At 39.3% G+C, this 16,948-nt stretch overlaps 1 protein-coding gene across 2 annotated transcripts in view; it reads left to right on the top strand.

Annotated features, from left to right (window-relative positions):
• The first annotated feature begins 3,895 nt into the window (after positions 1-3,895).
• The window catches only part of card14 (caspase recruitment domain family, member 14), a 67,393-nt gene continuing 54,340 nt past the window's right edge, over positions 3,896-16,948 (top strand). Inside the window, exons 1-5 of one of the 2 annotated variants that reach the window (XM_063030802.1) lie at positions 3,896-3,989; positions 5,324-5,770; positions 13,401-13,623; positions 14,254-14,391; positions 16,611-16,936. In XM_063030802.1, the coding sequence (XP_062886872.1) occupies positions 5,717-5,770; positions 13,401-13,623; positions 14,254-14,391; positions 16,611-16,936 (741 nt within the window). In that variant the 5' untranslated portion in view covers positions 3,896-3,989; positions 5,324-5,716. The remainder of the gene's footprint in view (positions 3,990-5,323; positions 5,771-13,400; positions 13,624-14,253; positions 14,392-16,610; positions 16,937-16,948) is intronic. The other variant, XM_063030803.1, reaches the window with a different exon arrangement.

Raw genomic sequence — 16,948 nt, forward strand, 5'->3', positions numbered from 1 at the left:
AGAAATAGGAGCAGGAGTTGGCCATCTGGTCTGTTGAGCCATTCAATAAGATCATGGCTGATCTGGCCATGGACTCATCTCCACCTACCTGCCTTTTTCCCATAACCCTTAATTCCCCTACCATGCAAAAATCTATCCAACCTTGTCTTAAGTATACTTACTGAGGTAGCCTCCACTGCTTCATTGGGCAGAGAATCCCATAGATTCACCACTCTCTGGGAAAAGCAGTTCCTCTTCATCTCTGCCCTAAATCTACTCCCCTGAATCTTGAGGTTATGTCCCCTAGTTCTAGTCTCACCTACCAGTGGAAACAACTTTTCTGCCTCTATCTTATCTATCCCTTTCATAATTTGATATGTTTCTATATAAGATCTCCCCTCATTCTTCTGAAGACAGCAAGATCTCTTTGCTTAATGATATTGGTCCATGGCATAAAAAAGTACAGGAGCCTCTGGTCTAGAGGGGGAGAAAAGGGTTTGAGTGAGCTTTCTCCGTCTCCTGCCCTAACCTTGGGTCAAAGAAATGATTGATTGCTGATCTATTTAGTGTTATCTTCGTGTTAAGGTGGGAAAACAGGAAAAGCTTCAAAAAGAAAGGGGGAAAATATAAGAATTTAAAATAGGAAGGATTATTGATACAGCAGACCGGATATTGATTGGGTTAGATGGTAGCAAGGAAAATCATAGTGAATTCACGTTCGTGTGAAGGTAAAAAATGCACTTATTTTCCTGTTGATTCGGACAGAAAGGTAAACAAAATCTCAGATAAAATAGGCAGTCTTGAGTCTGGCCTATAATACAATTACATGAGCTGCACAGAGGTGTAACAGATAGACTGACAGCACTGTGTGGGTGCTGCAATTTCCCAGCGGGGTTTACAACAGCCTTTGATTACTGGCAACAGTCTACATCATTAGGTTTGGTAAGAAGGATTATTAGTTAAAACATTAAAAAGGATGTATTTTATTCTGTAAATCTATGCAGGTGATTTATAAATGGTTTAAATGAAGATGTATAGAAATGCTTGATTTTTGCAAAAGGTCTTGGACGAATTGTTCTGTCTACAATTTGCTGTTGATGAACATACAGTGTTACTGTAAGATAACTTAACAAGGATTGGTCTTGGTGAGAAGGTAATTTGTACCTGCTCTTATTTTGTTCTAGGAGGCTTCTTCTCAAAAATTATCACTGTAGTAATGAAATACCTGTGCGTAATTTCCTTTGAATGGTTCGTACACAGTATTTCCAGTATATTTGTTGAATGGAATCAAGGTGTGACCATGCACAATTGCACCTGTTATCAGATTTTTTAAAAATTCTTCTGTTTGAATATTTACTGCTTAGGTTCAGCTTGTTATCTTCTGTAAATGACATTTAGAAGGCATGCTTGCCTTTATCTGTCAAGGAAATTAGGAGTCAGGAAATTAGGTTGCAGCTTTATAAAACTCTAGTTAGCTCTCATCGGTGTTGTATTTCATTCTGGTCGCCCCATTCTAGGAAGGCGATTGAGACTTTGGAGAGGCAGCAGAAAGAGGTTTATCAGGGTGCTGCGTGGATTAGAGGGCACATGCTATGAGGAGAGGCTGGACAAATCGACTGTTTCCTCTGGAGGGAAATGTTAACAATTTTATACAATTATGAGAGGCGTAGAGTACACAACCAGTATCTTTTTCTCAGGGTTGAAATGTGTAATACAGAGGACATGCGTTTAAGATGAGAGCTGATAAGTTGAAAGGAGATGTCCAAGGACAGTTTTTTTTTACTTAGCGTGGCGGATGCCTGGAATGCGCTGCGGAGGCAAACACAATAGAGACTTTCAAGAATGAAGGATATAGACATTGTGTAGGCAGAAGGAATTAGTTTAGTGGGGCATTTCATTACCAATTCAATTAGTTCAGCACAACATTGTGGGCTGAAAGTCCTGCTCCTCTCTGTATTCTGGATTCCAAAACTGTGATATTGATTAAAGTACGTCACAAGTGTAGTTTAAGACGTATCACTGAAGAGATCTGCCTCATTGAGGAGAGGCGAAGAAATATTAAGAATTTTTCAGTTTTTCATTGAATGTTTTATTTTTTCTCCCCATTGATTAAGAAGCCGTGTAAGAGTTGAGACATTATATTGCAACCTTGGAAAACGCCAAGTAGACTGCTTTCGAAGCAACGTGCGTGATTTTGGTGATCACACCAGAGGAAGGATGTGGTTCTGCAGGAGAGAGGGCAGAGGAGATTCAACACAATGTTGCCTAGATTGGAGGACCATAGTAATGAGGAGAAATTGGATGGGCTGGATTCTTTTTCTCTGGACTGGTGACCTCACAGAAGTGCATAAAATGATTAGAGGCACTGATAGGATAGATGATCAGAATCTTTTACCCAGGCAGGGTGTCAAAATTAAAAGAAGGAATTTTAAAGGAGTTCTAAGGGGAAATTTTTTACACAAAGAGTGGAAAATTTCTGGAATATGTTGACGGAGGAGCTGCTGGAATCAAAGGTGATTGTTGTATTTGAGAATGAGAAAGCCTATGAATAGGCAGCCATAGAAAGACAGAGTTAGGTTCCATATCTGGAGCAAATAGAATTAGTGTGGATGAGTAACAAGGTCAGCATAGACGTCGTGAGCCATAGAGCTCACATTGGTGCTGCAGGACACTATGATGCTCTGGCAGTGGAAGCTTAGGGTGAGGAATCATTTCTGGCAAATATAATATCTCTACAATTCAGTAAATCAGATCATTTTAAATTTAAATCATAAGCAATGAAGGGTGAAGGGAGGGCAGATGGGAAGGGTAAGTAGCAAGGGAGGGAGAAGAGTTGTGGATGGAGTGGAAGACAAGGGCAAGGAGAAAGAAGGAAAGGGTACAAGGTTAATCTTGGGGGGGTTAGGCAGACGGAAGAGGTGAAGAAAAAGGGGTGAGAGAGGGAGGAAGGCAGTTGGGAATGGAGAGTGATTTCTCCCGCTATTCCTTCTTCACCATCTTCCTCTCCCATTTCCACTTCCTCTACCATCCTGCTCACTTTCCAAATTCTTACCTCTTCCCTCATCATCACCCCCTACCACTGCCCCCTCTCCTTCCACTTACCCCTGCTTCTTTCCACAGAGCCCCCACCCCAATCCGCCTCTCTCTCTCCATTACTCACTCCTTCATCCTGTCACACCTCCTCATAATTTTCTCCACCACTATTTAACCCCACTCCACCTCTCCTCTCTCCTACCCCCCTCCCTCTTCCCAACATTCTCTCATTTCCTGTTCCCGCTCTTTCCCGGCCTTGTCTTCACTCTCTGATCCTTTACCCTTTCCTACATCCAGCAGTCCCTCACCACCTTTTCTTTCCCCTTATCCATCCTTTTCTCCTCTGATCTACTCCCTTTCTCCTCCATCACAACTCACTTCTTTACCTATCGTGTCTTCCACCTTCACCCCTGTCCTCTCACTTCCACTCATCCCCCTCTCTCACCTCTCTCTCCCACTTTCCCCTCTGCCACCACCACACCACTATACCCTCCCATGTCTCCTCCCCGCGTTTACCCTTTGCCCATACCCTCCACTCTCTCCTCTCCTCTACACTCCCTCCTTTCTCTTCGTTTTCATCCTCTCCTCCCATCTTACTGCCCTCTGATCCCTTCTTCCTCTCTCCCCTCCGCTGCCTCTTACCCCTCTGCTTTTGCCCCCTCTCTCTCTCCACTACTTCGTCCTCATCACAACACCCCCATCCTCTCCTCCTCTACCTGTATCCTTTCACTTCCCCCATTCACATAAAAGAGATTGAAAGCCAAAAGGTATTTTCTGAACACAGACTTCTGAAGGGTTAATCCAAAGCAGTAGCATTTTCTTTTATTTCCTGAAGGCATTTACTTCCTTGTTTTCCCTTCTGTCTGAGTTCACAGCTCCATTAACTGCATTCTGTGTTATTTGCTTCGCGTAGGAAAAAAATTGTACAGCAGTAGAGCACCTTATCTGGTTTATTCAAACGGAGTTATACTTACACAGTAAGTGAAGACATTGTAAGGTTTTAAATATTATCAAGATTGATATGTAAGCGATATGACTCTGCAAGATATGAACATTTTACAAAGCGGGTTTGCTATGTATATAACCGAGAGACAATCGAAATTAATACCTGTTACTATAATACAGCTTTTAATGCCTATCCGTTTATCAGTGTTTCAGTCGATTCCTGCTCCTACCAGAGAAATATTTTTTAGGATCAGAAATGTCTTTACTTGTCATTGTATTGATGTATTCCACAAGGAAAGGCTGAACGTGGGTTTACACTTGTGAGTCATTCCAGGGTCAGTTTCACGACTTCATTTCAGTTCTGCGCCAGGGTCTGCTACAGAATTAAAGTTTTCCACTTTAGAAAGGGAATGTTTCCTTCTCCGTGATGAAGGTTAAGAACAAGTTTGGGTGTATGCTACACTTAGAAAATGCGATAGAGAATGGAGATCTGTATATGTCAAATTACAGAAATGCACAGAATTTTAATCAAATGTTCATGATTGATGCTGTTGAATTAAATGCTGTATTAGTTTGGGCATATAGGGTTGATAAAAGTATGTAAAATTATGAGAGCCATTAAAAGACTAGACTCTCAGAATCTTCCAATATCCATGCGACAAATAACACTAATCTTTTTCCCAAGGTAGAAACATTAAGTACTAAACGCCATGTGTTTAAGAGTAAAGTTTAAAAGAGATATGTTGCACTGTTTTATGTTCTATAAAATATGCAGGACAAAATTTTTACACAAAGTCTGATAAGTGCTAGAATGGGCTGCCTGGGGACATGGTGGAAGCAGATATGATAACAGTGTTTAAAAGGTGTTCTTTTGGTACATGAATCTGCAGGGTTTGGAGTGATATGGATGATGTTCAGGCAGAAGCACATAACTATCTGGGAGGTTATTACATGTTCTGACAGAGATTTGCTATTTCATTCCTAAATTCCATGTTGTTTATTTTAAGAATTTGTACACAGTATTGTTCAGGATAACACATTGAGTCTCATGAAAACAAAGTATTTCTGGACTTGCTTCACAGTAGGATAGATAGGAAAGGGCATGCCCTTTTCTCACTGTTACCATCAGGTAGGAGATACAGAAGCCTGAAGGCACACTCAGCTATTCAGGAACAACTTCTTCCCCTCCACCATCTGATTCCTAAATGGACTTTGAAGCTTTGGACACTACCTCACTATTTTTAATATACAGTATTTCTGTTTTTGTGCATTTTTTACTAATCTATTCAATTTACTTAATTGATTTACTTGTTTATTTATAATTATGTTTTATTTTATTTATTATTTTTTTCTCTCTCTCTGCTAGGTTATGTCTTGCATGGAACTGCTGCTGCTAAGTTAACAAATTTCACGTCACATGCTGGTGATGATTAACCTGCTTCCGATTCTGACATGGTGCAATATTCACCACTTGATATTGTGCTGCTTAGTTTCTGCAATGTTGTTCTGATTTGTTGTGCTAAACTTCCATGAGGCCTTTTAGAACAGCAACGGAGGGTTATATTGAGAAGGTCTTTGGAACTGTTGTTTAACTTAAAATGACTGACTAGACCTTGCAATCAGTGCTAAAATGGCAAGATCTGCTGCCAGCCTTGAAGAAACGTGGCCACACAAAACCCGTGAGCCTGGATTTCCCCTTTCTATGCATCAGCGGTAACCAGGTCACAGACAGAGGGATTGAAGGTTTCAAACTACAGTGATGTTATCAAGCTGGTTGGGCAGCCATTCAGATTGTAGAATTCCGACAGATGCAGTAAGTAAAGCAGGAAACAAATGGCTTGAGTCTTAACTAAGTTTTAGAATAGGACTGGGAATGAAGAAAAAAATTTGGTCACGTATGGATTGAGATAAATGTTGAATCCTTATTAAGAGACCTTGAAAGCTGTAAAGTTTAAAAACCATGGCACTTTTTAGCAGCTAAACTGAAAGAATGCTAATCGAAACAGATAAAACCAAGTTTCTGAGCTCCAAAGAGGTTGCTCATTTGTAATTTCATGGATTTTTACACATTTTTAAAATTCAGTAGCAAGCCACATCAGCAGTTTCAGTTTTACAGAGAAACTAGTTCATAGAAAGTTGGAGTTTCTATTGATTGCAACTTATTGATTACTTCAGATAGGATCATAGCTGTATATCCCGTAGAGTTCATGACAGGAATTTCTGGATGTGAAATCTGCGAGTTTTATATATGTTGATGACATCAGACAACTTTCTAATTCCCCTGAGCAAAAGGCTACAAACGTACAAGTATAAAAATACTAACCAGGCACTGGCATCACCCAACCATTCCTCTATGTTAGATGGGGAATATTGCAGGAGCTTCCACTTCTCTTGGTCTCCTAGTCATTAAAAGTGGGTTTATTCAATTTTTCTACAAGTTTTGGTGAACAACAACTTCCCATCTAGTCACGTTTTTAACACATTCATTTATTCAAATGGTGGATAATTTATATGATTCATAGTTTTGGACAAAAGAAATTGTTTTATTTTTTAAGGAGAGAACAGAGCTGATTCCTTCAGCTGTTGTGACACTTAAAATTATCAATCATCATCCAATGACTAATAACTTTAAATGCTAAACAATCTATATTAAGTGTATGTACACGTCTGCTTTACAGAAATTAAAATCAACTACTGTATTACGAAGCTTTTTACATCGTAAAATGTTTATAGTTGTTATTAATGTGCACCGTGTGACAAAGGTCAGTGTCATTAATGAATATCAAACAAGCATCTAGATTGGGGTGCTAATGAGAAAAGACAGCTAATGTTGGCAGATGTTTCTGTTTACCAGCTGCAGCGTTAATTGGGGATTATCTCCAAGAATGACCCCTAGCTCCCGAGGAGACTATTATTTCTAACTGTCATAACTGTTCACTTGCTTTAACCCTGTCAGGTCTTTCAATCCTGTCTCTTCTACATTGAAGAGTACAGCACAGGAACAGCCCTTTCAGCCCACAGTATCTGTGCCAAACATGGTGACAAATTAAACTAATTCCTTCTGCCCTCTCATGATTCATATCCTTCCATTTCTTGTGCATTCATGTGCCTCTCTCAAAGCATTTTGAAAACCACAATTATGTTTCCACTGCAGTGGATTCTGGTCAATTGGGGCAGGGGCTTATTAGAGATAACTCTTAAAGAACAAAAAATTATCAAGAAAATTGCTGGGATTACCTTCATTTATTTGGAACACTATGCCCCTTAATTGGGGCAGGAGACTATTGTTGAACAATTTCTAACTGGCATTAGTCGCGTGCACTTGCATGGGCATTAGACACAGCACCATGCTTCAAGCGAAGTGTTTTTAAATAGCACCAGTTCTGTGTGTCTGTGTTCAAAAAGCAGTTATTTTTGTTACTGATAGTTGACAAGAAATAAGTAAGACAATTTAGAATTGCCTCACTACAATTAAGAAGATAATTAAGACCATTTTGTCACTGTCGTTTCAAGTATTCAGGCTTTGAGATGCCAGAAACAGCCAGGAGTGAAAATGAAATGATTGCACACTTCAACAAGTTAGAGACTGCAAAGAATTTGAAGCTTTCAAATTGTTGGTAGTTTCTATTTTGAAGGTAACATCTTGAGTGTTACAATGAAAATGAGAATTGGTGGGATGCAATCGTCGACAGCATTGTATGAAGGCACACCATTGTCTGCACTGAATGTCTGCACTGATTTTGTTCATTTATAGTCAAAAGAATGCAAAGCAGATGAATTCCTCTGTTGACAAGTATTAGGAACTAATTCACAGTTGTATAGTACTGTAGTAGCATTGGTAGTGTTCTAATTTGTTCTGTATTTCATTGAAGTACATAATTGTTACACAGTTAGTCTTTTTTATACCTTATTAACTATTTCCATGAAATTTCAGCTAATTGAGGAAACTGCCTAATTGGGCTAAAATGTACTGGTCCCAAAATGTCCAGGTGAACCGGAATCCACGGTATCACTCTTGGCAGCACGTTCCAGCCACTTTCTGTAAAACAAAAAAAAAGCTTGCCCCATACGTCCCCTTTGAACTTTCCCCTTTCATCTTAATGCTGAAACCTCTTATGTTTGATATTCCTATCCCAGGAAAAAGATTCTGGCTCTCCGTGCTATCTGTGCTTCTCATGATGTTATAAACATCTATCAAGTTTCCCCCCAGCATCTAATGCTTCAGAGAAAACAATCCAAAACTGAGCCACGTTAACCCTAAACCACAATAAATTGTATTTACCTTTCACCTCTGTGCTTGTGTACATCGAGCCTTTAACAAATATAGCTCATATCCTACGCCATGGTAGTGTAACAATTAGTGCGATGCTCTTACAGATCTGGATGTCAGGGTTTGGAAGGACATGTCCCCCCATATCTCTAACTACTGTAAATAAGAGCAAAGAAATCCTATCTGTCTTTAGTATGCCATATTAGAATACCCACACATTATGCCAGAACAACAATTAATAGCTTGGCAATAGTATATTCTTCAAAAAGAGTAATTTCTCCATTTGACGTGCCTCCTAGGGGTCAGTTTGTATGTTCGGAGGTTGGCAGGATTCTGCACGTGCTTAGTGTACTCTCAAATAAGAATCCGGTAATTCCCTGTGATGTTCATTGCAACAAATTCTAGCCTATTCATGTTGCGTGGTTTCCAGATTAACAACAGTAGACATGCAAAGTTTTGATTCTTATGTTGAACTTCAAAAAACAGTGAAGAGGTGAGTTTTTCCAGTTTTAGGACCATAAGACGTGGAAGCTGAATTAGGCCATTTGGCCCATTGAGTTTGCTCCGCAATTTGATCATCGATGATTTAGTTTCCCTCTCAACCCCATTCTTCTGCCTTCTCTCCGGAACCTTTGATGCCCTTACTAATCAAGAACCTATCAACCTCCACTTTAAATATACCCAAAGACCTTACATCCACTGCCGCCTGTGGCAATGAATTCCACAGATTCACCACCCTCTGACGAAAGAAATTCCTCCTCATCTCTATTCTAAAGGAATGTCCTAATGTCCTTCTATTTTGAGGCTGTGCCCACTGGTCCTAGACTCTCCTACCATTAAACACTTCCAATTTTTGGTCAGTTTCAATGAAATTCCCTTCATTCATCTAAACTTCAATGAGTACAGGCTCAGAGCGATCAAACACTCCTCAAATGTTAACCCTTTCATTCCTAGGATAATTCTCGTACACCTCCTCCGGACCCTCTCCAGTGCCATTGGGTATGTTTAAAGTGGAGGTTGATAGGTTCTTGATTAGTAAGGGCATCAAAGGTTATGGGAAGAATGGGGTTGAGAGGGATAATAAATCAGCCTTAATGGAATGATGGAGCAGACTCAATGGTCCAAATAGCCTATTTCTGCTCCTATGTCTTATATGGAGTCCAAAACTGCTCACAATACTCCAAGTGTGGTCTGGCCAATACCGTGTAAAGCCTCAGCATTACACCCTTGCTTTTATATTCTAGTCCTTCTTTGTAATGAATGCTAACAATTGGATTTGGATTCCTAACTACTGACTCCACCTGCAAGTTAACCTTTAGGGCTCCTGCGTGAACTCTCCCAAATCACTTTAACTCTTCAATTTCTGAATCTGCTTCCCCTTTAGAAAATAGTCAATGCCTTTATTCCTCCTACCAGGATGCACGAACATACATCTCTTTACACTGTAATTCCATCTGCCACTTCTTTGCTCATTCTCTTTATCTGTGCAAGTCCTTTGTCTCTCTAACTCCCCAATACTACTTGCTCCTCCACCACTCTTTGTATTGTCCACAACCTTGGTCACAAAGCCATCAATTCTGTCGTCCAGATCATTAATATATAACATGTAAAGTAGTGAACCCAACACCAACTTTTGTGAAACAACACTACTCAATAGCCCCCAACCAGAAAAGGTCTTCTTTGCTTCCACTGTTTGCCAATCTTCTATCTATATTAATATCTTCCCCGTAATACCATGGGCTCTTATCCTGTTTAGCAGCCACATGTGTGGCACCTTGTCGAATGCTTCTGAAAGTCCATGTAAACATTGTGTCCATTGACTCTCCTTTGTCTATTCTGCCTGTAATTTTCTCAAAGTGGCGACACAAGATTTCCCCTTAAGGAAACTATGTTGACTTCCATCTATTTTATCATGTGCCTCCAAATACCCCAAAGCCTCATCCTTAATCCTTAAGACTTTAACATCTTGCCAAACAAGTAAGTCATTTTAACTGACCTATAATTTATTAATTAATTTATAATTAACTGACCTTTTAACTGACCTATAATTTATAATTAATCCTTAAGACTTTAACATCTTTCCAAACAAGTAAGTCATTTTAACTGACCTATAATTTATTTTGCCTCCCTCCCTGCTTAAAGTGTAGAGTGACATTTGTGATTTTGCAATCCTCTGTAACCATTCCAGAATCTAGTGTTTCTTGAAAGATCGTTACTAATGTCTCTACAATCTCTTCAGAACCCTAAGGTGTAGTGTTTCTGGTCCAGGTGATTTATCTACCTTCAGACCTTTCAGTTTCCAAGGTATCTTCTCCTTAGTAATAATGACTACACTCACTTCTGCTCCCCGACACTTTCAAATTTCTGGCATCCTCCTGGTGTCTTCCACAGTGAAGACTGACACAAAATACTTATTCAGTTTTGTGCACTATTTCTCTGTTCCCCATTACCACTTCTCCAGTGTCATTTTTCTGCAATCCAATATCCACTTTTGCCTTTCTTTTACTCTTTATATATCTGAAAAATATTTTGGTATCCTGTTTTATATTATTGGCTCGCTCACCTTCATATTTAATCTTTTCTTTCCTTATTTCTTTTTAGTTGCCTTCTGTTGATTTTTAAAAGCTTACCAATTCCCTATCTCCCCACTAACTTTTGCTACATTGTATGACCTCTCCTTTTCTTTTATGCTGTCTTTGACTTCCCTTGTCTGTTACGGTTGTCTCATTCTCCCTTTAGACTGCAGCTTCTTCTTTGGGATGAACTGATCCTGTGTCTTCCAAGTAACTCCTGGAAACTCCAGCCATTGCTGTACTACACTCATCCCTGTTAGTGTCTCCTCAAGTCAATGATGGCCAGCTGCTCTTCCAATCCTCTGTAGTTGATTTTACCAAACTGTAATACTAATACATCCATTTTTACCTTCATCCTCTCAAACTTCAGGATGACTTCTATCATATTATAATCACTGTCTCTAGAGGGTCCCCTTGCCTTAAGCTCCCTAATCAGATCTGGTTCATTATAAAACAGCCAATGCAGAATTATCTTTTCCCTAGTGGGCTTGACCACAAACTGCTCAAAAAAGCCATCTTGTAGGCATCAGTTTTCTCCAAGAACTGGTAGAAATTGAAGTTTCTAATAAGTAAAATCATTAAAGTTTAAAGTAAATTATATTATCAATGTACATACAGTATATGTCACCATAGACACTAAGATTCATTTTCTTTTGGGCATGCTCAATAAATCTAGAGAATAATAATAACAGAGTCAATGAAAGACCACTCTGCTAGGGTGTTTAACCAGAGTGCAAATACAAAAGAAAAAATAATAATAATAAATGAATAATCAATAAAAATCAAGAACATGAAATGAAGAATTCTTGAAAGTAAATCCATTGGTCATGGGGACATTTCAGTGATCAGGCAAGTAATGTTGTGTGAAGTTATCCCCTTTGGTTCAAGAGCCTGATGGTAGAGGGGTAATAACTCTTCCTGGACTTGGTGGTGTGAGTTTTGAGGCTCCTGTACCTTCTTCCTGATGGCAGCAGCGAGAAGGGAGCATGTCCTGGTCGGCGAGGGTTCCTGATGATGGATGCTGCTTTCCTGTTGCATCGTTTCAGGTAGATGTGCTCAGTGGTTGGGAGGTCTTTATCCATGATGGACTGAGCCGCATCCTGAAATTTTTGTAGGATTTTCCATTCAAGGGCATTGGTGTTTCCATACCAGACTAAAAGCTGAATAACAACTGAATCACCACAGGCACCTGTGACAAGAGACCCTGACAAGAATGGTGAAGACCCAAGTGTTGGAGTATCTGAGGCTAGGATCGAGACACAGTACGAGACTGAAACGAGAACTGAGCACTGAACAAGACGCTAGACCATAACCCAGTTGATCTTACAACTGAGCACTGAGCCTCCACTCAGGTGCTCCTTATGTACCGAAATCCTCGTGCCAAAACATGGCAGCCGATTAGTGGGACGGTCCTGAATCCTTAAGGAGGCCGTGCCATCTATCCGTACTCTGGAGAGTTAGAGCTTCGAAATTCCGGAACCTGGTGCAGCTGGATGTATATCGTAACAGCACCATGGAGATGGGAGAAAACATCGGAATGGTAGGATCATCAATTGGTGAAGCTCCCTTGGAGGTGATTTAGTACGTACAGACTGAGAAGATTATGTATTCAATCCAGCAACTCAGCAGATGTCCTTTCTCAATTACCATTTTTCCTTCCACGGTCATCTCTACTCTTTCCCGGCCTTCACATTTCCACCTAGTAACACTGTTGTATTTCCAGTTGGTATTCTTTCTCCAATTTCCTCATTTAATTGTGAACATTTAATTGGACTGACCTTTGATAGTGGTTTCCTGGCAGTTATTGATCACTGCTACACACTGGCTCAATATGAGGCCCAATAATAGGCTCCTAAGTTTTCATTATTCAGTCCGAGGAATCACTCTGTGCTCATAAGGATAGATGAGGCTAAGCGTTTGCAAGTAGATAAAGTCTTATGCTAAAATATTTAATAAAGGCATTAGAGAATGGACAGGGAAACTATTGTCACTGTAAAATGATTGTTCTTGTCTTTGTGCATATTTTAGACTTCTTAGTAATTTTAGTTATTATGATGAAACATTATAGTTGCAATAGAACTCAAAAAGAATTTTGAGAACAGAATGGGAACTTGGTTTATTGTCCTCTCACTGCGGTGTGCCACGTTGAATGACATATCTACATGGACCATTACATTCAAAGCCAACCCCACACCAGATTATTAGAATGGATTTTTAATGAAACTCACAGGCCACAAAGCCAGGTGTGAAATGCAAAAAAATCCCATAATCTGCTACTTTGAAGAAAAGGGCAGTTGGCACATGGGAACATTACTGCCTGCAAATCCTCACCATGTCATACACTCTCCTAACTTTAGATTCCTTTATAACACACACGAAATGCTGGAGGAACTCAGCAGGTCAGGCAGCATCAATGGAAGTGAATAAACAGTTTGACTTTCATTTATAAGCCTAGAACTCCCTATTGTGTTCACTGCTAGAACTGTAGCAGTCCAAGTGGATGGGCTCACCTCCACTTTCTCACAGGAAATGTTTTCTTTGCCAGTAACTCCTACATATTGCAGCTAAGTAAAATGGTGTTTGTTAATGTCCCTTTTCAGCCGTTATTGATCATGGATGAAATTGCCTCAAGTGACAAGGAAATAAAAGATCTGGACGAAGAATCAATATGGGACCTAATTGAAAGCCAACGCCACATAATCACCAATAATGTTCGACCCTGCCACGTCACACCCTTTCTTCGCCAGTGTCACGTCATTGGGGAGACAGATGAGGAAGAAATTCTATTTGCCCCTCACCTTAAGCACCGGTGCATGAGAACTGGTAAGGATTTGTGTTGCTGTTTGCTTCGTTTCAAAAGTACTTTAATTCTGTTGCCTCGAAATGGAACACTGCCCTCTGTGCCATGAATTCTTCCGTGACAGTTAGCTATTTTAGGGAGATATCTTTCACGTTGGCCACCCTTCAATATGTGAGTGAAACAGGCAATTACAGCCAAAGCTGATCCAAGCAGATTTCTGCAGCTAAAAGACCCTCTGGAGCAGATTTGAGTTAATGTCATAGACTTATCTGGTAGGTTGTGGAGGAAAATGTTATTGGCAGCACAATTCTGTTAAATCAAAGCATTCTTTATGAGCTGAACTATGTGTCTTCACTGCAAATTCAACAGAATCCGTAGGTTTTTGAAAAATGTAGGATTTGTCTCACTCCTGACTTTCTGTTCTCAGGACACTGAATGTTCCAGCAGGTTTCACTGGTACAATCAGGAATGTATAACCCTTTTTGTCAGCACTTATTCATGTAAAATGCACACTAACAATTAGCCAAATGCAAGTTCATTAAAAGATTTTAAAATAGCCAAACCAGTTATTTTAAAAATTTGATGTTTACATTTACCATTTTTTCCCATTATTTTTCCCTGTCCAGCTCATTGGTGTTTTTTTTTATTTCTAGGATATATGCTTGATCTTTTGAGAACACGTGGAAAGAAAGGAGCTGTTGCCTTTTTGGAGTCTTTAGGTTTCTATAATCCTGAAATTTACACGTTAATAACTGGAAAAGAACCCACGAAGGATTGTAGCAGTATATTTGGTAAGATTTACCTTTATTTGCTTCTTTTCATACGTCTTAATTCCATTGTTCATATCCTGCATTCTTCATGCCAAGTTGGGCATTACCTGTGAGAAAGAGTACTCTGCTTCCACAGTTCATCTAAAACTTCTGTCAACCGATTTCTCTAAGATGCATAGGAATATCTGTCTACCTCTGGATCTTTCTAATATCTCTTTTTCTGTCCCTAACACCCTCTCTCTTTCCTCATTAAAATGCTGTGCACAATAGCTTGCACTGAGATTGGGAATTTTAATTACAATATTTGAACCCAAGCACTATATTATTCAACGTCCATAAGACTATAAGACATAGGAGCAGAATTAGGCCATTCAGCCCATTGAGTCATTTCATCTTGGTTGATTTGTTATCCCTCTCATTCCCATTCTCCTGCCTTCTCCCCATAACCTTTGGTGCCCTTCCTAATCAAGACCTGCTCGGCTTCGCTTTGAATATATCCAATGACCTGGCCTCCACAGCTGTCTGTGACAAGAATTCCACCGGTTCACCACCCTATAGCTAAAGGAATTCCTCCTCATCTCTGGTCTAAAGGGACTTTCTATTCTGAGGCTGTGCCCTCTGGGGCGATATCCTGCATACTTCTGCTGATGAAGTTTGAGGACAGTATCAGGTTGACTGTACCCCCAGCTGAGATGAACTCCAACAGCTGGCTGATACACCACAGCTCATATTTTCAAGCTCTGAATGAAAATGTTGCCATAGTGCTGGCCGACCTGCTTACACAAGCTCATACTGCCATCTGCAGATACGTAGCAATCCTCCAGTATTTAAGAAAGCATGCTGCTCTTAGAAAAGCTTCACTTAATTTGGATATATTCTCATTTTTTAAAACGCTGGTGTGTAACAAAAATCTTTCCTGCCTCAAGGTGAAGATGCACTGCAAATAAGCCAGCTGTTTGTAGAGCTGTGTGTACTTCTCTTTTGCATTCTTCTGCCTTGTACGACTTCATAATAATTATCTCTCTCTAGAAATTGCAAAAATTCAGTTTGTTTTTGAGTTGCTTATATTTGTTTTGTCTTGCTAAGTTATGAATCTAAGTGACTGCTCATCATGTGCCTGCCAAGGCAGGGAGACTGCCAGGTTATTTGAGCGTGTCGGGCTTTATTGCTAAGCTGATTCTACAATGACCCAGTAATCACACAGATTCACTTGGTTGCAGAAATCACCAAGAGTAATTGGAGCAGTACCTTTCATCTGATTTTCACTCCAATAAACTAATTATATCTTCCTTGCTGCTGGCCTGTTTGCTCTCTCAGCACATTTGCCATCGAGTACAAATTGGGGGAAAGGGAAATAATTCTAAACTACAAATTTTAATTGCTTAGGTTCCAAGGAAAATGAGGGGAGAAATTCTACTATTAGTCCCTGTGGGACCCTCCAACACTTATTCCAAAGATTATATTTTACAAAGCTATCAGAATTTCACTTATCTCTGGGTAACCTCTATTAACTTTGTTTACAAGTTTAAAAAGCACAATTATACTCATTGTCACCTTTCTTTACAATGCCTCTCTTCCCTCCTTCCTGCTTGATTCTTTGAAATTAACCATCTTGACACATAATCTAATTAATAATCATCTTCAGTTTTTCCAATAGTATACATGTTTAAACCCCGCCTTGGTAAGTCTTATCTAAATAACTTAATGCCTGCCAGCTAGCTCCAAGGTATGATTAAATTTACATTACCTTTCCTGTAAATAATAATGATTTTCTATTAATAGAACCATTTTTCGAGGAAAAACAGAGACTGGGAATTGTTGTAAGTGGTGAAAGGTTTCTAATTCTTAGAGTTAATCCTCATATTTGTAGGAAGAGCAACAGCTACAAATGGGACAAAAACACAAGTTGTTGGAGTTGTTCTGCAATTGTAATAGTACAACTGGAACAAAATTAACTTTAAAGGTAAAATGTCAGTTCAATAAAAAAGCCTAGAATTTAGATGTAGTTTCCAACAATATTTAAGAAACTTGAAAATCTTTTCCTACTTTAAATTGAAGTCCACAAAAATCTTACTTAATTGTTTTTAGTAGCATTGAGGAATCTGTTTCTTCTATCCATTCAAATATTTGATAGGTCTTAGAGTTTTCGAATATGGATGTACATAAACCAATAAACATTTAACAATAAGTATTAACGAAAGGACACTGAAAATTGTTCCATTTTCTTCCTTTGGTTGTAGTCGAAAAAGGAAATTTGAATTTGATTCAGTTTCTAATGAATGAGGTAATGAAGGCTCAGAAGTGGTTAGGAGAAGAAAAATGTATCAAGCATCGGTTGAATGAAAAAGTTCAAAGCATGGAAGAACAAAATCAACAACTGAAGACTGAGCTCAAAAGTTTAAAGGCAGCTGAGCTTAACTTAAGCAGAATGAAAATGGACTGGAATCGTCACCATGATGAAATGATTCGTCTGAAGGAAGAAAATTATCAGATATTAATGCGGTATACAAACGCTCTCCAGGAGAAGGAGATGTCTGTGACACGAAGCAGAGAGTTGCAACAACAGGTATTGGTTTTT

This window comes from Mobula hypostoma, chromosome 22 (genome assembly GCF_963921235.1).
Source record: "Mobula hypostoma chromosome 22, sMobHyp1.1, whole genome shotgun sequence".
Taxonomy (NCBI): Eukaryota; Metazoa; Chordata; class Chondrichthyes; order Myliobatiformes; family Myliobatidae; genus Mobula; species Mobula hypostoma.